General features: G+C 41.7%; 1 protein-coding gene across 5 annotated transcripts in view; it reads left to right on the forward strand.

Annotated features, from left to right (window-relative positions):
* The first annotated feature begins 12,757 nt into the window (after positions 1 to 12,757).
* LOC110506720 (BTB/POZ domain-containing protein kctd15) overlaps positions 12,758 to 21,302 on the forward strand; it is a 28,540-nt gene continuing 19,995 nt past the window's right edge. The window contains exons 1-2 of one of the 5 annotated variants that reach the window (XM_021586537.2): positions 12,758 to 13,594; positions 16,491 to 16,666. In XM_021586537.2, the coding sequence (XP_021442212.1) occupies positions 13,586 to 13,594; positions 16,491 to 16,666 (185 nt within the window). In that variant the 5' untranslated portion in view covers positions 12,758 to 13,585. Of the gene's footprint in view, positions 13,595 to 13,622; positions 14,030 to 14,889; positions 15,323 to 16,490; positions 16,667 to 21,302 lie in introns of those variants that run through there. The other 4 variants (XM_021586539.2, XM_021586536.2, XM_021586534.2 and 1 more) reach the window with 4 other exon arrangements.

The following is a 21,302-nucleotide window of genomic DNA, read 5'->3' on the forward strand; positions in this document are numbered from 1 at the left end:
TGTAGGTGCAGAGGTTGGCTAGCTTCTGTAAAGAATGAGTCTATGGTGTATAATGTTCCCCATTCCACACCTCCTCACCTCCAGGCACAGCTAACAAACAGGTACAGATATAGAATCTTAATTTGAGCCAGTTTGCTACAGCAGGAAAATAATCCGGCAACAGGAAATGTGAATTATTATGTGGATTTTAATTAAGGGACATTTTTTTTGGGGGGGGGTTGATACATTTGTAGGGGATGATACATTTGTAGTGGATGATACATTTGTAGGGGATGATACATTTGTAGTGGATGATACATTTTTAAGTGGAAATTACAATCTTTAGAAGTCTTTTTAAGTTTGTGCAAGAAAATTCTCAATAACAATTTCTCAGTGATAAAAAATGAAGATCCGACATCTGTAGGTATCCTATAGCACAATGCAGAAATCAGCAGGGGTCCTTTACCAATTGAAAAAAAGTCTCCCTAGATTTTAATCATCGCAGATCAGAGTTGTCTTATGTCTTCTAAAGTACTCAAACTGCAGTCTGAATAACACCTACAGCACACTAACAAGGTTGAAATACTTTGTTTTACTCAGGCTATTTTTCTTGCCTGTGGCTCACAGCATCATTATCTCACACACCTAAAAAGCCCTGCATCTATTTCCCTCTATGCCTTCCCCTACTGCTCCTTTCAAGGAGAGAGAGACATACCGAGCACAGCATTCAGTGAATAATTTCCATTCTCTGACACCTTCCTTCCTAGCTGTCTATCTCCCCCATCAAGTAGAATGAGGGATGAGAGTGACAGAAGAGACACCTGGCCCTGAACAAGTGAATGACTGCTGACTGAGAGAGAGGATGGGAAAGAGAGGAACAAGAGTGAGGGGACCGCATCGCACTGCATGATGGGATAGAATCGCACGAAGAAGCAAAAAAATACCTGGGACTATCAGTTATAGTGACAGGGCAGTAGGTGGCATTCTATTAGCAGGCTGGGGGATAGGCCCAGAGCAGAGCCCGTCCCGCCCAGGATGGATGGGCCTTTCTGGTGGGACTAAATTAATACTGGGGAGTCTAGTCTAGTGAATTGTTTTTGGAACAATGTCCTCCTGAGGAGCTAATCAGACAGGAGTTACCAGAGAGTGCCTGTGGGGTTAGGGCTCTGTGTATCAGGGCTGCCTGGGAGAGAGAGCAGGTGCACCACCACAGAAACAAGAACTCATTCCAGGGCAGGAGATAGGAGCTCTTGTCTCGTCCCTCTTGGTCACGATGGTACAGTCTTAGACCACTATATATAGACTCTTTACAATATAGAATAACAATGTTTTTGATGTATTCATGAATGGCAATTAAAGGATGGTAGTTTTTCAGGTTGTAAACTTAGATAGTAAACTGATACACCACAAGTAACTTATTGAGGTATCTGAGGATCCTTATAGAAGTATTCACATTTCAAATGTGCCTCAAAATTATGTGGTTAGGTTTCTGTGAAACTGAAGATAAAAAACATATTCACTTTAATACCCACTATCAAAGTCCAGTCCAGTCCACTGGCTACTGAAACCTCTGCTATTCTAATGTGAACTCACAGAAGTAGAATAACTTGATGTATTTCTGAGTTGGGACCTGACAGGATGAGGTCAGGGATAAAACAGAGTGGATAACAGCACTGAGACCGTACATTACTGGGTCATTAAGATGTGTAAGTGAACACACTGTATGGTTGTTCTCAATGGAAACCCAGCGTAACTAATGGCGACTTAACGTGTTACTGAAAGACATCTATGACCACAGGATGGGGAAGAGAGTGAATGTGCCCTGGCCGGCTAGCTTTCCTTTCAGCCTGACATCAGGCCAGTGTGGCACAGTGGAGAGGCTTGCCTTGCTGCCCTGAGAGAGAAGAGTGCCTCTGGCCAAGTGTCTGTATCACTGCAAACACATTCACAGTGTGATTCACTGCTCAAAGGAGACACATCACAGACTCACAGGCCCATGAAAACACATACCATATTCTATTGTAACTGAGGTTTACTGTAGTGTTGGGAATGCTACTGGTGGTTTTGGAGCAGCCATTGTCTTTGTTTACCAAAATAGATATTGAGGATTTCCTAATGATAATATCCTGCTCCTTGTAACAAAAGCAAACTCCAACACTATGATGATATACAGTAGTACTATATAATATTCTATATGAGGATGAAACAAAAACATGATGATTTGTTGCAAGTTCAGTGTGCAAAACTGTTTTTTCCATGTGAAGTTGGTGGGATTGCATGTTGTGACCATAAAATGTCATCAGCTAGCAGCTCTAGTCCCTATCAGCCAGCTTGCTGCACAGCACAGAGCTCTCTCCCCTCTCGCCTCAGGCAACGGCCACACTTGCACCCTTCCCCCCTGCTGTGTCTGTCTGTCTGTTTCTCTCTCTCTCTCACCAGGCCCCAGAGACCCCCCCCCCCCCCCCCCCCCCCACTACCCCGGGGCCCTGGGCTCCCACAGTGTCAGGGAGGCCTGAGTGTTGACAAAGCAGCTGGCCTTCAGAAGACACATCAAACCCAGGCCCTGGTTGCGTTTAGGGGCTGAACACTCAACAAAAGGACTCCAAGTTTCAGTCCTAGGCCATTACTAGCCCCAACAACAGAACTACACACCCACAGACAGCGAGAAAGCAGAAAGGCCCTCAAGGGGACATAATATATTATATTCCCTGTTCGAAACAGGATCCCTGGCTGTTGTATGAACTCAAAACACGTCCCATACATTGTGAATATTCAGAAGATGGCTGTGGCGTGATGGATTATCATAAATGTAAAGTATAAATTGAGGTTAGGGGGTTGGTGTCATTTTAACATCCTAATGACAATTCTGGGTCTCCCTAATGCTGATTTTTCTCCCCCTAGGCAACATTAACCGGGCACCTTGCATGGGATGCATATTAGACATGAGTGGAAGCATCACTCTTCACATTGTTACTGTAAATAAAATAGTAGACACCAGCCAGTAACAAAGGAAAGTGTATTTGTTTTATATTGGTCCCTTCATCTTCTAAAAAATGATTGATCATGTCCCACAATTAGGAATTGAAGAGAATAGTTCTCTTAGAAGACGAGAATATTTTTACTCTATTAGTAGTAGTATACAGTGCATTCGGAAAGTATTCAGACCCCTTCACTTTTTTCACTCTTTGTTACATTACAGCCTTAACTAACATGGATTAAATAAATAAAAATTCTACACACAGTAATGACAAAGCAAAAACATATTTTTAGAAAATTACGCAAATGTAAAATGTCTTCTCTTTGTAAATACCTTATTTACATAAGTATTCAGACCCTTTGATATGAAACTCAAAATTGAGCTCAGGTGCATCCTGTTTCCAATGATCATCCATGAGATATTTCTACAATTTGATTGGTGTCACCTGTGATAAAATAAATTGATTGGACATGATATGGAAAGGCACACACCTGTCTATATGAAGTCTCACAGTTGACAGTGCATGTCAGAGCAAACACCAAGCCATGAGGTTGAAGGAATTGTCAGTAGAGTTCCGAGACAGGATTGTGTCGAGTCAGAGATCTGGGGAAGGGTACCAAAACATTTCTGCAGCACTGAAGGTCCCCAAGAAAACAGTGGCCTCCAACACTCTTAAATGGAAGAAGTTCGGAAAAACCTAGACTCTTCCTAGAGCTGGCCACCCAGCCAAACTGAGCAATCGTGGGAAAAGGGCCTTGGTCAGGGAGGTGACCAAGAACCCAATGGTCACTCTGACAGAGTTCCAGAGTTCCTCTATGGAGATGGGAGAACCTTCCATAAGGATAACCATGTCTGCAGCACTCCACCAATCAGGCCATTGTGGCCAGACGGAAGCCACTCCTCAGCACATGGAGTTTGCTAAAAGGCACCTAAAGGACTCTCAGACCATGACAAACAAGATTCTCTGATCTTATGAAACCAACATTAAACTCTTTAGCATGAATGCAAAGCGTCACGTCTGGAGGAAACCTTGCACCATCCCTATGGTGAAGCATGTTGTTGGCAGCATAATGCAGTGGGGATGTTTTCAGCGGCAGGTTCTAGGAGACTAGTCAGGATCGAGGGAAAGATGAACAGTGCAATGTACAGAGAGATTCTTGATGAAAACATGCTCCAGAGCGCTCAGGACCTTAGACTGGGGCGAAGTTTAACCTTCCAATAGGACAACGACCCTAAGCACACAGCCAAGACCATGAAGGATTGGCTTTGGGACAAGTCTCTGAATGTCTTTGAGTGGCCTAGCCAGAGCCCGGACTTGATCTCAATCGAACATCTCTGGAGAGACCTGAAAATAGCTATGCAGAAACGCTCCCAATCCAACCTAACAGAGCTTGAGAGGATCTGTAGAGAAGTCATGAGGAAGGAAAATGATGTGGATATTGAAGCAACATCTCAAGACATCAGTCAGGAAGTTAAAGCTTGGTCGCAAATGGGTCTTCCAAATGGACAATGACCCCAATCATACTTCCAAAGTTGTGGCAAAATGGCTTAAGTACAACAAAGTCAAGGTATTGGAGTGGCCATCACAAAGCCCTGACCTCAATCCCATAGAAAATTTGTGGGCAGGACTGAAAAGGCGTGTGCGAGCAAGGAGGCCTACAAACCTGACTCAGTTACACCAGCTCTGTCAGGAGGAATGGGCCAAAATTCACCCAACTTATTTTGGGAAGCTGGTTGAAGGCTACCCAAAACGTTTGACCCAAGTTAAACAATTTAAAGACAATGCTACCAAATACTAATTGAGTGTATGTAAACTTCTGACCAACTGAGAATGTGATGTAAGAAATCAAAGATGAAATTAATAATTCTCTCTACTATTAATATGACATTTCACATTCTTAAAATAAAGTGGTGATCCTAACTGACCTAAAACAGGGAATTATTATGAGGATTAAATGTTTGAGTTTAAATGTATTTGGCTAAGGTGTACGTAAACATCCGAATTCAACTGTATGTTTATGCAATATTTCAGTCGTTTTTTTTGTTGATAAATTTGCCTAATTTTCTTTTTTTTAACTGTTTTTGCTTTGTCTTTATGGGTTATTGTGTGTAGATTAGGGTTGCACATTGGGGAATATTCAGAGGTGGAAACTTTCCTTGGGAATTAACGGGATTGACGGGAATATATGGGAATAAACGGAAATACATGCAAATTAATATTAATACCATTTAAATGTAGATGTTTTTTGCATTGGATATATTTACCAATTCATATGGAGACAGAAAAATAAACATTTTACCTTATCATAAGTAAATCCTTCCATTAGAAATAAAAAATACAATTTAGTTACGAATTGAACTTTAATTACATGAGTTGACTCTTCACATGGTGTCACATCTGCTCCCACTCTTCCCTCCCTTGGGGCTTGAGCGCGCCAGGCTGCCCTGCATCACGCACTCCTGTCATCAATTACACACACCTGCCTTCCCTCGTCACACACTTCAGCAATATTGGACTCACCTGGACTCACTCATCATCTGTTTATTACCTCCCCTATGTTTGTCAGTTCCCCTGCTCTGTTCCCTGCTGATGCATTGATTGTTTTTGTCTGTATTACTAGTTTGCTGACGCTGTTCCTGTCTCGTTCCATGTCCGTTCGTTATTAAATGTTTGACTCCCCGTACCTGCTTTGTCTCTCCAGCTTCAACTCATGTGAGAGAATGCATCAGCCATCACACGAAGCATCGGGGAGTACTGGCGTTCCAGTTGGTATGGTGGCATCGGCTCTGGGTCGCCACCGATGGAACCGGGGGTGCCAAGCCAGCTCGTCGGGTTTCCATGCCCTAGCTGGCTCGAGAGGTTTCCTTGCCCCGGCTGGCTTGAATGGCGCCCATCCCACGTCAGGCCTCAGCCGGATAGTCAGTTCTTGTTTGCCCTGCCGGTACAGGAGTTTTTTTGTTTTGTTTTTTGTTTTGTTGTTGTGTCGGGTGGATTCTGCCGCCGATAGAACTGGGGGTGCCTAAGCCATCCCGTCGGGCTTTTACGCCCTGGCTGGCTCGAGAGGTTTCCATGTCTCGGTTGGCTCGGCGACCTCCCATCCCACGTCACTCTCCACTGGATCATCGGGCTCACTCGCTGCAGCAGGATCGACAGGCGTCTTGCTTAAGGTCGGATTGTCTGGCTTCCATGCCTCAGCCGGCTCGCAAGGCTCTCACGGTTCTGCCGGTTCGTTGGGCTCCCACACCCCAACCGGCTTGCACAGCACCCATGTCTCGGCCGATTCGCCCAGGTGGCGCCCCTAGGGGGGGGGGGGGGGTACTGTCACGTCTGCTCCTGCTCTTGAGGGTGCCAGGCTGCCCTGCATCATGCACTCCTGCCATCAATTACGGACACCTGCCTTCCCTCGTCACGTGCTTCAGCGATGTTGGACTCACCTTGACTCACTTATCATTTGTTTATTATCTCCCCTATATTTGTCAGTTCCCCTGCTCTGTTCCCTGCTGATGCAATAATTGTTTTGTCTGTATTATGAGTTTGCTGACACTGCTGCTGTCTCGTTCCATGTCCGTTCTTTATTAAATGTTTTACTCCCCATGCCTGCTTCGTCTCTTCAGCGTCAACTCATGTGACACATGGGATGATTTCACTGACAAACAAAATAAAGGGAATATTGAATGATCCCCAATGAACCATCGAATCTCCCAAAAACGTTTTCAACAAACACCGGTAAAATGATACATACTTCCTTAAAAGATATAGGAACTAAAGCTTTGGTTGTCTTCCTCTCAGGCTTCCATGTCTTCTCCCTTGACCTCCTCAATTTCCACCTCTTGAACATCAGACTCATCTTCACTGTCACTTTTTCACCAATTTTCCAACCCTTGTATTGGTCAGCCTGTTGCATGCTTTGGTGTGTTTGTTCCCAAATAAGGACCAGTTGCGCTCTGAGGCGGCTGATGTTGGTGGGATTTGGAGGATGATGGAGGCAACAGGGGGAAAGAGCCTCAGTTCCACAAAGTCCCTTCCACGAAGTGGCTAATGAGATAAGTTGGCACCACTGCCATATTGCATCTCCATCCCAAAGCCCTTGCTTGGAAGTGTACTTTGCCAGACTGCCAAGAACCTTGACCGCATTCAGGCCAAGGTGGCGAGACAAGGTAGTGATGACACCATAGGCCTTGTTGATCTCTGCACCAGACAGGATGCTCTTGCCAGCATACATGGGGTCCGACATGTACGCTGTGGCGTGTATGGGCTTCAGGCAGAAGTCTTTTTTATGTATTTCACAACTGCAGTTCCCTCTGCTTAGAGCAACAGTGAAGTGGGCAGAGCAGTACGGATTTCTTCTCTTACATCTGCAAGCAGAGTCTGAACATCATACAGGATGGCAATGTATCCCTCAATCTGTGCAATGGCTACTGCTATAGGTTTCAGGAGTTTCAGGATGCTTACCACTCTCTCCCAAAATATATCATCCAGGAGGATCTTCTTGATGGGGCTGTCCTTATCGGCAGACTGTGATATGGCCATTTCTTGGAGAGATTCCTTCCCCTCCAGGAGAGTGTCAAACATGATGACAGCACCACCCCAATGGGTGTTGCTGGGCAGCTTCAATGTGGTGCTCTTATTCTTCTGACTTTGCTCTTTGCTTGGTGAGGTAGATTGCTGCTGTAACTTGATGACCCTTCACATACCTAACCATTTCCTTGGCTCTCTTGTAGAGTGTATCCATTGTTTTCAGTGCCATGATGTCCTTGGGGAGCAGATTCATTGCATGAGCAGCACAGCCAATGGGTGTGATGTGAGGGTAGGACTCCTTCACTTTAGACCAAGCAGCCTTCATGTTCGCAATATTGTCTGTCACCAGTGCAAATACAATACCTTCTATGGTCCAAGGTCATTGATGACTGTCTTCAGCTCACCTGCAATGTAGCGCTCTTGTAGAATACTGGTTGAGGTGTGGAGATGATGTAGTTAATTATTCCTTGCCCACGAACATTCAACCACCCATAAGAGATGATGGCAATACAGTCTGCTTTCTCTATGATTTTCTTGACCTTCACTTGAACTCTGTTGAACTCTTCATCCAGCAAATTAGTAGATAAAGCATGTCTGGTTGGAGGGGTGTATGCTGGGCGAAGAACATTCTGAAATCTCTTCCAATACACATTGCCTGTGAGCATCAGAGGTGAACCAGTAGCATACACCGCTCAAGCAAGACATTCATCAGCATTTCTCTGACCATAAGCTGTTGCTATTGATAATGTGTCTGATTCTTCATTTGCACCTCGAATAGAAGTAGAGGGATTTTTGTCAGAGGTTGCTTGTTGTGAACGCTGAGGGAACTTTATGCACTTGGCCAGATGATTCTGCATCTTTGTTGCATTCTTCACATATGATTTGGCACAGTATTTGCAAATGTACACAGCTTTTCCTTCTACATTAGCTGCAGTGAAATGTCTCCACACATCAGGCATTTTCTAGTAAAGATTAGACAAAAATTTGTAAAAAAATCAAATACAATTCCATGTACAGATAAATAGTTAAGCAGTTAGATTAAACAACTCCTTTGTAAGATATTTTTTTTAAAATGAAACATGTATGGAAACAGGTGAATTAACACTCCTCAGTTAGCAAGCTAAAACCCACATGGTAGCAAAAACTAACTAGCAGAAATTAACAAGTTAGAAATTATTTAAACACACTTTGCTGTATGCTACTATTTACTAGTTAACAAAAAAAATGTATGTCATATAAAATATATTCACCCCACCCAGTATTGTAATCAAAGCTTACCAGAAAGCATGTAGTCTTTGGCTCAGACATTGTAGTAGTGTGGGTTCAGTAGCATCTCATTAGTGTGCAAGGTCTTGGAAATCAGCAGTACATGTGATGGAAAAGTACACTGCACATGTGATGGAAGAATGCACTGTTTCCGACCCTTTGCAACCCTAGTGTAGATTGATGAGGGGGAAAAAATATTCAATACATTTTAGAATAAGGCTATAACATAACAAAATGCGAAAAAAGCAATGTGGTCTGAATACTTTCCAAATGCAACGTCATCTACAAAGGTGAACAGATGAGAGATGTAGCTAAATCGCTGAACATTTTCCCCTGTGATTAGTGTCTTATAGACCACATGATGGCACTAGAAAGGATTCTCTATCAAGACTTGACATAAATAAAAAAGATTCTCCAAACAATGTCAAAATAGAAATAAGGTAAAAACAAAACAGGAATAGCTGAATAGCTAGGGTTAGGGTTAGGGTCGGGGTTATGGTTAGGGTTAGGGTTAGGCTTAGGGTTGGGGTCGGGTCGGGTTTAGGGTTGGGGTTAGGGTTGGGGTCGGGGTTATGGTTAGGGTTAGGGTTAGGCTTAGGGTTGGGGTCGGGGGCGGGTTTAGGGTTGGGGTTAGGGTTGGGGTCGGGGTTATGGTTAGGGTTAGGGTTGGGGTCGGGGTTAGGGTTGGTGTTGGGGTTAGGGTTAGGTTTAGGGTTAGGGTTGGGGTTAGGGTTGGGGTCGGGGTTGGGGTTAGGTTTAGGGTTAGGGTTGGGGTTAGGGTTTGGGCAAGGGTTGGGGTTGGGGTTAGGGTTGAACCAGGATGTGAACATGAAGCTATGGTTAGGATTAGGGTTGAGAATAGAGTTAGGGTTGAACCAGGATGTGGACATGAAGCTATGGTTAGGATTAGGGTTGAGAATAGAGTTAGGGATGAACCAGCATGTGGTAATGAAGCTATGCTGAGGGTTAGGGTAAAGTCCAATACATGTCATAAATATTATTAGCTTTTTTCGAGACAATAAATTACATGTTGCATTTTTGATCCAACCCAAGTAAATGCTGTTTAGTCTGCAAAACTAAGTTGACATTCAACAGCAGCATCAAACTCTCACAGAGGATAAAGTACTCGCCCTTTTTCTGCACTTTTCCCAACTTAATTGCCAGCATTTAGGACTTGGGGGGAATCACTCTGTGCCTGTTAAAAGGTGTATCTATCTGTCTATATGCAACACAATTCCACAAATTCTATTAATAAACTGACACCTCTCATACTGCCTTTGAAATGATGAACAATGAGTGTCGCTGCTGCACCTCAGACACATGCCAACATCAAGCAGAATGTCAAATGACTGAGAAATGGAGCAATTGACAGGAGCGAGACTCCATAAAGCATGCATATTACTAAAAGCAAGTTCTGGATGTTCTTTTAAAACTTCCTCCACACTTGCCAGGGGAAACAGAGGAGTGTCGAGAAGGGGTGCAATACTTAGGTTACAGTTGTGAAGCGTAAGCAGGTCTTTAGATAAGGTGAGTACGACTGCAAACTGTTTCCTCTTCAGTGTTTCACACAGTTACAGGGTTCACTGGATGACCCTCATTAAAGCATAAAGGAACAGAATGCTTCAATTCAAAATGTGTGATTTGTGGTCAGGCTGAATATTCAAATGCATTACCTTGACAATGTTTCAAAGATCCTAGCAGGTAGCACTATGTTGCACCTCTCAGAACATTACAGGAGCAGAGAGGCAGTTGAGCAGAATGGTAAACAGATTAGTGACTTGTGTTATACCGATGATCCAGGTTTAACCTGCCTGTTACATTGGTGCTGTAACTCAGGTGATGTCCATACAGTGTGTCCATACAGAGTGTGTCACAGTATAGCAGACTGGATTTGACACCTTGACTGAGATCTGAAGTCTCCCAGATGTCTCTAAAATTTAGCACAGCAGGTTCATGTGGTCTTGAGTACCACCAACAAATATGTAAACAGTTTTCTCAATGTCCCTCTAAGATATCAAATACTATTTCCCTCAATGCAGACGCACATTAAACATCTGAAATAATGGAATGGCCTTTACAATATGTTTCCTGGTGCACTGTACACAATATTGAAATGTCATCCAATCAAACATATGCTTATACGATGCTGAGTGCAGAGGATGGCAAATTAGATGGATGCTGTAATTCCTGTGCACTCATGCACCACATCACATCATACAAATGGATCTCCCAAGAGCAAAGTCTCACTTACCTTTTGTACAGACCAGAACCAAAAAAGCATTCCAATTACTGCATGTGTCAAAACCACACATAAACACTGTATCAAGTTAATATTGTTATGGGTCTAGGAAATCATACAAACCAGGCATAACCCTTTACAAAAGGGACAAAATGCTGGATAATAGAATAGCACAATATTGTAGTCCTCAACATGTCGATTTGGGAATCACTATTAGTGACACCTGGTTTAAACCTCAAGGCTCTTATTATTCTTATAGGGTCATGAATGAATGCATACAGCACATTAACATATGATCTCTCCAACAGGCCTAGCAAATCCTGACTCATTATTTCTTACTCTGTTTTCCTGGTGTTCGTACACTGCACTCAGAATCTATCATGCAGAATACAATCACAGTACTGTCTCTGGCACTGTATTAATATTCATTTTGCTTTGTGTAATTGTAGGCTACTTTAATTTTACTTCATTAAATACGTGAAGTGTGTAGGCTTTTGGAGGGAATATTATTTCATTTGATCAAAAGGAAGATTATGTTTGTGTCTGACACATTACAAATATGAGTGTTACAGTAGCTCACTAAGTGGTCAAGTGGTGTGATTTTTTTTCATTCAGGGTTGGACTGATACACACTGAATAAATAAGCAATTATTGTTTTAGGAAACACACTGCTAGTTTATAAATGACCTCATTTTGATTCGTTTACAGACTCAATTACAATATTTTGACACTGTTATTGGTGTGTGAACTCCAAATATGAATTAATCTGCTATTCTAGTGGTCAAGAGGGTCATATATGAGGCCTGTATTAAGTCTACACTACATGCAAATCTTCAAGCTGACCTACTTCTCCTTTTCACATCAGACACTCAGCTAAAATCCATAAATTAAGGAAATTAACTGATGGGGCCCAGGGCAACTTTGTAAGCTATTTAAATCTTTAAATTTACAACATCCCTGCATACTTCATATAATTGAACTAACTGCAGGGTTGTTACTTTAATGAGAAAAAAAATCCTGTCTTCTTGCCTCCAGTTTGTACTCCTGAAGACAACAAATGCATGCCAGAGGGCAAGTTTATCTTGCCCTGTTTGGGGGGCTGCTTCCTAAGGCAGCTCTGATTTATTTCCAATTCTTATAACCGTTAAGTTTGGCGCGGCAATCACCAGACATGAACCTGGAACCCCCCTCCTCTACGAGACGCGTTTTAATTCGATCAATCAGATAAATTGGATTACCAAATGCAGCCCTTATTGCAATCGAATTCACAGTATTATTGTATTCCTGCACTATTATTTTTTCTTTGGACCAATAATCATTTCCCACACTGGTTGGCGCCAAATATCAAGAAACCAAATAGCTGAGCGCGGTGGAGTGTCTGGATTCGACAGTAGTCCTACAGTAATTACCGTGTTCAGTGCAACATAAATTATTCACAGTTATTTACACGCAAATAAACAAACACGCAAATAAATAAATAATCACAAGCCTATGTGAGCACCTGTACAGGAAAGAGGAAGAGCAAAGAGATAGCACTTTGACTTCCACAGGGTGCCTTTCAGCCTACTATAAGTGTGATGCAACATTGATTTATATTTTGGGGGGCATAGTAGCGTTTTATATAATTAAAAAAAAAAATGAATTTAACATAATGCATCTTTAGGTAAATGTGTAAAATCTTCTAGCTATGCTAGCAGTCTGCCTCGCTGTTTGCATAGGAAATCTTCACTGCAGACACCTCCATCTAGCCCTGTGCTATAATTGAAATGGCGCGTTTAGCTGGAGGCAGGTTGTGAGGGCGCTTTCTGCAATAGCAGAATGCATGTCGATAGACGTCATTTGGTTTTAATGGCCTACAGGACATTTGGCGTTACTACTGGAGACATTAGTGGAGAAGGGACAGGGGAAAATCGCCGCATGAAAAGTATCCAAGGAAATATACATATGATTATTTTATTGACACTTTGTCAAGAAGTTACTAGTGTGCCTTTGTAATAGCTGTAAGTACACGACTAGGGAAGCGTGCCCTGTTTTACTTATTTAACTGGACAATGGAAATGTATGCCTAGCTGGAAATGCCTGGGGGATTTTTACATCAGACGAAATGACAATGATTAAAATCTGTTTTTTTCCTGCTCTAAATATATTGAGCGACGTGACACTTGCTTGATATTGAATAGCACTTAACCGTTTACCCCCCGCAAACCAGAACGTTAAACCGTTACGGGGGCTGATATATCTATATTTTTTACCGGAAAATACGAAAAATCTGACATTAATTATTATATCTGGTCATATACATCATTTTTGTAACAGGGAGAGAGTATCACTTATTCGTTTTTAAAATCTGACTGGGTGCGAATAGAGCTAATTGTAGCCTAATCCTTGCCCCAGAGGCGTTTGGGCAGCCCGGAGCAAGAATTCTTTTTTAGCGCTGCTCTGTTATTTAGAGACAGGATTATTGTCTTTCTTCTCATAACAGACCGGTAGTATCATTTAAGCAAAAAGGGCACTCAAGAAGCTAAAATACGAAGCAGGATTTGACCGACTCAAATTTGAACTGTATACAAATAAGAACCGAAAAGGGAAAGGAGAGGTCTCTTCTATGTATAAGGTAAGAACGCTGCTTTGCTTCTTCCTGTGCCGCTTTTGTGGAAAGAGCTTGGTCTGAGCAAGTCAGCCAGCATCAGCTATAGATAGATATTTAAAGCCACAGCGACCCTTCTTTTTAATCAATGTAGCTTTCACTGTTAGATTCACATGTTTTAGAACAGTTTGTGGATACAGTGTTGGCAGTTTCGTTCCAAAGGAGCGGATTCTACTTGAGGAATGCTTGGGTCAGCTATTGGATGGCACTCTAGTTCTACGACACTCGGGGCATGTGAAAAAGGGGAACGCAGTCATCAGCTGGGACTGATATAAACTGGCACGGATTCCCTCGGACTCCTACGATGTTTGAAACGGTATGACTAAATTCATATTAAGATACGGAATTTCCTCATGGTATGATAGCCTACAGTATCAGCGAACAAACTATACTCAACACCAGGTAATTTGGAATAACTTTACTTGTAGTAGGGCTATGTTTTGTCCAGTCTGGGAAAGGTGTGAATGTTTGTCTAGGCTGTAGTCTTTCCCTTGTTGTCTATTGATGCTGTTGGCATACTTACGCATTCATTTTACGCTTTGTATCAAACCTCTCTGGATCATAACTTCATGTTGGTAGAAATTAGTAAGACGCCATATTGTGCATCTGGTTATCCGTGGGCATCCATGTAAACTGTGTTCAAGAGTGCAAAAGTGGATACACTATGGATCTCTGCTACTGTGCATGTTCTTTGGGCTATTTGATTTTATAACAATTACGCACATTCTAATCTTTGCTTTGTGCAATTGTCAAATATCTTTCTTTGGTAAACCATTGCCCACAGTGAAACCCAACTCTTGTGAACGTTTAAAACCGGCTTATTGGCTAGAGTTACTACAGCTGGAATGTTGGTCAATAGGAAACTATTATAACACAAAGCCACGGAGCATATGTCAGTTGATCTCATTCAAACGAGTCAATGGTAATAGTTCCGGTATTGGTCTTTTTTTATTTGAGAACTCTTGTGAGACTATAAAGGAATCGAGTTTCTTGGCTTATAGCCTTTGAATAATGTTAATCTTTGCCCCCCATATTGATCATATATATATATAGGAAAACATATTATTTTATAAATATATTTTTATATATATATTTTTATATATATAAAATAATATGTTTTCCAATATTTCACGTTACCCTCCACTCCGTCAACTCCTCCCATTTTAACCGTGTGTGTGTGTGTGTGTGCGCGCGCGTGTGTGTGTGTGTGTGCGTGCGTGCGTGCGCGCCTCCTATCTGGTATATATTCCCCCAACAATATTATCGGTATTGGTTACTGTGGCCCATGGCTAAATGAAGAGGTGGGATAGCCTCATACGCCAAAAACTTCTTAAGTCTTTTGAAGTCTTTCTTTCACTGGGGCCTGAAATGTATCATCCAGCGTCGTATTAATGATCATTATTCCTGAAGGCTTGGTGGTGTATACAGCGAGGCGGGCAACACCCTGGAAAATTCTGTAGTCTTCAACAACACTTTGTGCCCCAGGGCATCTCGCCTGGAGCAAAGGGCTGAATGAGCCCTAACAACTGCTTTCTGTTGACCTTTTATTCAAAGCTTAGTAAATGTGCTCTTGCATGGAAGAACAAGTTAATGAAATGCCTTTCTTTCAAATTATAATAATTTAGTTTATTTCAGCGACCCGCCATTTTTGCAGACATGATGGATATATATTTTTTCATGAAACCATATCCTAATGTAAGTTCCTTGACATTTTCTAACTATATCTGTTTCCAATGAACCTGACTCTGATGTTAATTAAACGTTTGTGAGTTGAGATGTTGGGATTTAATTGACAGGCATGTGCGTAATTTTTGCATATTACAAAGTAAATAACCATAGGAAAACATGTTATTTTGATGAATCTTAATTAAATTCGATTGTGGTGATTGGTTGTACGCAACTATGATCCCCATTACCCACATGTCTGTTTAATAGCCTACATCATTGTTTAACCCAACTCTGACGAACTGTATCCATGCGCCTCGGACTGCGCTGTGGCCTGAAGCGCGCCAACCCAGTGTATGCTACCTAGTTTGGGAGGGATTCATTTAACGGATAGTTGACATTCATGAAGTGGTCATATGTTTCTCATGCCTTCCATCCAACATCCCCAATATTCACACCAGCCTGAGGACTTGCATCCTTTCTTGGTTGAACATGTGGCAAAAGCATGCCCACGTTTCTAAAAGGTCATTGGAGGATTCCCGAGCAATTAATTGAAACCCCTGACCATGTACATGACAGATATTATAGAGTTATTAAGTAGTTTGTCTTCACATCTTGGTTGGTCCTGTTATTTTTATAGTGTTTGATACATATAATTTAACTTGACTCCTATGATATGAGATGCTATTTTTAGTGCACCAATAACTTTTTTAAATGTTTATTTTCCATGTATAGGACATTATTGTGTGGGGTTCAAATAAATAAACAACACAACAGTCTTGTAAGGGGTGAATGTTTTCTTATGTGTGGTTCAGGAACAGAGTTACTCCGGAACAAATGCCCTGGATTCCGTATTCTCAGATTGGTGGTTGGTGTGTCTGGGCATATCACGTCTAACACATAACACGACCTTTAATTAGAATATTGCAGTTTGTTTTATCCCCCTAGAGGCTGACACCTAGCATTCCTCTTTCTGGAGCCGTAATAATCATCCTCATATCCTGCCCTCCGGCGTTCAATGAAAAGATGCAAACATACTTCATTAGAACGGTGGCAATAATTTGTAAACTAAATATGCGAGCAGACAGACATGGAAGTGATCTGATACGGCTCAGGATCGCACTGGTGGAAGATACAGACTTTCCGGAGACCGGAGTAATTTATGATGTCTATGGCTTTTCCATTTACTTGTTTTCAGGAAGGAAGAAGCATGTCACGACTGTCTTTGACCCGGTCCCCGGTATCTCCTATGTCCACACAAGGAATCCCTCTACCGGCTCAACTGACAAAATCGAATGCTCCGGTTCACATTGACGTCGGGGGACACATGTATACTAGTAGCCTGGCTACTCTCACCAAATACCCAGACTCAAGGTAAGGAATCGGATATTCTCATTCCATAAGTGAAATGTGTTTGTCGTTTATTATCCACAGTACCAAGATGTGCCACCCAAGGTGCTTTTGTTGCAGGATTAATTTGTAACATTTTTAATATAGGAGTGTAGCCTACTGATACATATTGTACTTGAAAATGTCTCCCACCATAAACTTAAATAAGTAATTGTGCACAGTAACACTTGTGTTAGCGCATGATGCTCCAAAACCCCTCATTACAAGTTTTTGATATCAGTGATATACTTGATTGCTTTAATGATTGTTTCTCTCTAGTTTGATATTGTATATTGAATAGCCTAACCTCCATATGGCCTCATTTGAAATGTATTTGATTATAACATGTTTATAACACATGGACATTTGTTAATTGCAGTTGCTGACTCTTTTATTCACTGAAGTGATGCTACAGGTTTATGCACTTGAATTGTACATTATGGAGAGAGAAAATGTCAGCTGTTATTTCCCCATTATAGTAACAAAACCAATTAATCTAAAACCATCTCTAATCCATGTCCAAATGATTTGCAACTAAAAACCAGCCATGCAACTTTATAGTAAAGCTAATAGTTTATGCTGAAGTTAGTTTGTGCTTTCTATAGAAATGACCCCTTATGTTATATATTCCATGAGCTACATGCCCTATTCAATTGCTATTACTTGAAGCCAGAGTTTCAGCTAAGCCAAGGTAAACGTACATCAGTTTTTAGGAAGATCTAAGGAAATGCTTAGATAAAATGTATCAACATAAGCCTGGGATATTCACACAGCTCTGACAGGAAATCACTGTCAACTACTTTGTTTTCTATGTCCCTAAACCAGCATGATTTATCTTGTGAGAAAATCTCCATGCCTATAATAGGCCATTGTTTATCCTTAGTATTATTATGTCATGTCTGTCATTGCTATAAGCTGTGTTTGGTTCATTTAAGAGGGTTGGACAGCAAGACAGGACCAGACACTGCAGGTACACAATACCTGAGTGAACATTTTTGTTATTACTAGCATTATGTGCATATTACCCACCGTTTTATGACAGAATTAGAATTTCAGTAAATCAATAGTTGATATATTTGGATGACTTTCCAGATGTTCAAATACAGGTTGTTTCATATACACTCACTGTACCACAACACATATTCCCTGGATGTACATGAACCAAATGATTCTGTGTTGTTTTACACTTATGTTTATACTATTTATCATGTAACTTTTACACCACCATGTACCTCACACAGTGGCGGTTGGTGCCGTTTAAAATGAGGGAGGACGTTTTTTTTAATGGACATGGCCTTATTTGTATTACAGCATATTGGATGACTACCATTCATATTCCAATCACCAAATTCAATGTTACAGCAATAGGTTTAGGCTACAACATGATACTCACATTTTCACTATACCAATTATGAGGTTGCTACAACCTAGCCTATGAATGAAAGTTTATAACGTTGGTGCACACAGGTCGACAGAACATTTTGAGGCTACAGACAGTGACACATGGACAGACAGTGACACTTTCAATACCGCCTTGCACACTCTTGCCTGTATCTAGCTGATCTAGGGTGTAATTATTAGTCCAACAGTTGCAAACAATAGTTTCTATAGGACAAATTCAGATATGTTTATCCCCGTTTTGTTCTGTTTGCTAAGAAACGTTTTTCAACAGAATCGGCAGAATTAATACCCCTCTGATCATGGGAAAAACACAGTTGACTTTCCTAGCAGCCAGATTGTATCAAATCAAATCAAATGTATTTATAAAGCCCTTTTTACATCAGCTGATGTCACAAAGTGCTGTACAGAAACCCAGTCTAAAACCCCAAACAGCAAGCAATGCAGGTGTAGAAGCACGGTGGCTAGAAAAACTGTCTAGAAAGGCCAAAACCTAGGAAGAAACCTAGAGAGGAACCAGGCTATGAGGGATGGCCAGTCCTTTTCTGGCTGTGCCGGGTGGAGATTATAACAGAACATGGCCAAGATGTTCAAATGTTCATAAATGACCAGCATGGTCAAATAATAATAATCACAGTAGTTGTCGAGGGTGCAGCAAGTCAGCACCTCAGGAGTAAATGTCAGTTGGCTTTTCATAGCTGATCCTTCTCGCATCTATGCGTATTGAAGTCCCTTTGCTTGTGGACTTCAATGCGCAACACATCAGCTGTATGTGACCAGGCGAAAAAAACTTTCCAAGCCAAACCATATCATAACCGCTACACACAGCCTACATTGTTGTCACCATATTAGTTAAAGTAACGTCATAGTCAACATAGCTAATAGAACTAACACGTTAGTAAACCCACTACAATCATGCAGTAAAGTTACAGTGTACAGTCAGTAAGCAGTTTAGCACTTACACTGGCGGGCCCCAGTGGCAATAAATTAGAAATCAAAAGCTTACCTTGACTTGGAAGAGTTCCTGTGTTGTGTTAGGCTAAACTAGCTAGCTGCATTTGCTAGCTAAGTAAGTGATATTGAAAGTGAAAATGATGAAATCCCTCTTTCTATCTCTCTCTTGCTTCTCCTTCATGTTGGGAGAAATTAATTTGTTCAAAACTGTTAAACTATTGTCTTTCTCTTTATTTGAGTCAACTACTCACCACATTTTATGCATTGCAGTGCTAGCTAGCTGTAGATTATGCTTTCAGTACTCATTCTCTGATCCTTTGATTGGGTGGACAACATGTCAGTTCATGCTGCAAGAGCTCAGATAGGTTCGAGGACGTCCTCTGGAAGTTGTCATAATTACTGTGTATGTCTATGGAAGGGGGTGAGAACTATGAGCCTCCTAGGTTTTTCCTCAGGGTACACTGTTGTGCTACCCTACAGAGTGCTGTTGAGGCTACTGTAGCATACATGCTGTATAGTAAGGAGTAGCAGTGCTTTTACAGTAAAAGTAATGACAGGATACCACTGCGTATGTGAGAGCCAGTTTTTTCTCTCTCTCTCTCTCTCTCTCTCTCTCTCTCTCTCTCTCTCTCTCTCTCTCTCTCTCTCTCTCTCTCTCTCTCTCTCTCTCTCTCTCTCTCTCTCTCTCTCTCTCTCTCTCTCTCTCTCTCTCTCTCTCTCTCTCTCTCTCTCTCTCTCTCTCTCTCTCTCTCTCTCTCTCTCTCTCTCTCTCTCTCTCTCTCTCTCTCTCTCTCTCTCTCTCTCTCTCTCTCTCTCTCTCTCTCTCTCTCTCTCTCTCTCTCTCTCTCTCTCTCTCTCTCTCTCTCTCTCTCTCTCTCTCTCTCTCTCTCTCTCTCTCTCTCTCTCTCTCTCTCTCTCTCTCTCTCTCTCTCTCTCTCTCTCTCTCTCTCTCTCTCTCTCTCTCTCTCTCTCTCTCTCTCTCTCTCTCTCTCTCTCTCTCTCTCTCTCTCTCTCTCTCTCTCTCTCTCTCTCTCTCTCTCTCTCTCTCTCTCTCTCTCTCTCTCTCTCTCTCTCTCTCTCTCTCTCTCTCTCTCTCTCTCTCTCTCTCTCTCTCTCTCTCTCTCTCTCTCTCTCTCTCTCTCTCTCTCTCTCTCTCTCTCTCTCTCCTCTTCACAGTCTGCCTCAGGGGTTCACTTTCCTCTGGAGCCAGTGGAGGAGGAGCCCTTTTATGTGAATTAGGATAATGGCTGACAGAAAGCAAAACAATTACACTGCAGTAACCAGACTTATATGCAGTCTTTTTAGAGGACATCCGGTGTGGTGTGCATGGAGGTGTCTAGTCCTAGTCCGACATTCATGATCCACTGAAACATAACAATTAAAGAACAAGGTTCAAAGAATTGTAAGTTGATGATTACTTTTAATAGATTGCTGCGTTAATAATGCAGAGTGCGTAGAGAAACTTAGTCTAGTAACTAATGTCTGGGTATTCATCTTCCTCTGTACAGACTGCAGTAAGGGACAGAGATCATCAAACATTGATACCCGCTCTGGGGAGTTCACAGTTAAGGAGATAAGCGTCAGAGGAAAGTAAATGAGAAGAATATTACACAGACAAGGAAACTATTTTGAAATGACCCTTGACATAAGTTATTGCTTATTTTGACAATTTCTCTTGTTTCCATTAGCTATGAGGGATGGCATATAGAATAGCTAAAAAACATAAACAAAAAATTACCTTGGGTATTCAAACCAGCAACCTTTTGGTTACTGGCCCAACGCTCTAACTACCTGCAGCCATCCCTGGTACTGTCTACAATGCCAGGGGTTCCCAAACATTTTCACTTATGCCCCCCTCCAGCATTCGGGACCCCCCATGTCTATTTCTATGGGCACAAGCACTGTTCATTACACAAACTGTTCACACTCCTCTTGTTGGTGGAGAGAACATTTTTTTCTGGTATAAAGCTAATTTGATTTCAATTCTACACATTTTGCCATGTCTAATGTGTATTTATGTAATATTTCAGGGAGTCGAACCTTACAACAAAATCTATGGGCAAAAAAACCTTAGCTGACATGGGCTAGTTGATCTGGACATTTCTGACAAGTTATAAATATCTCTCTAAGGTATTCAATGACTAACATGACAAGAGGAATACTGATGATGCACTACCCAATTTCAAAATTGCATTCTACAATTTTCTTTTTTTTTTGAGGGTGGACCCCCACAGTTTGGAAACCACTGTAGTGTGCTACTATACCACTT

This window comes from Oncorhynchus mykiss, chromosome 26 (genome assembly GCF_013265735.2).
Source record: "Oncorhynchus mykiss isolate Arlee chromosome 26, USDA_OmykA_1.1, whole genome shotgun sequence".
NCBI classification, from domain to species: domain Eukaryota; kingdom Metazoa; phylum Chordata; class Actinopteri; order Salmoniformes; family Salmonidae; genus Oncorhynchus; species Oncorhynchus mykiss.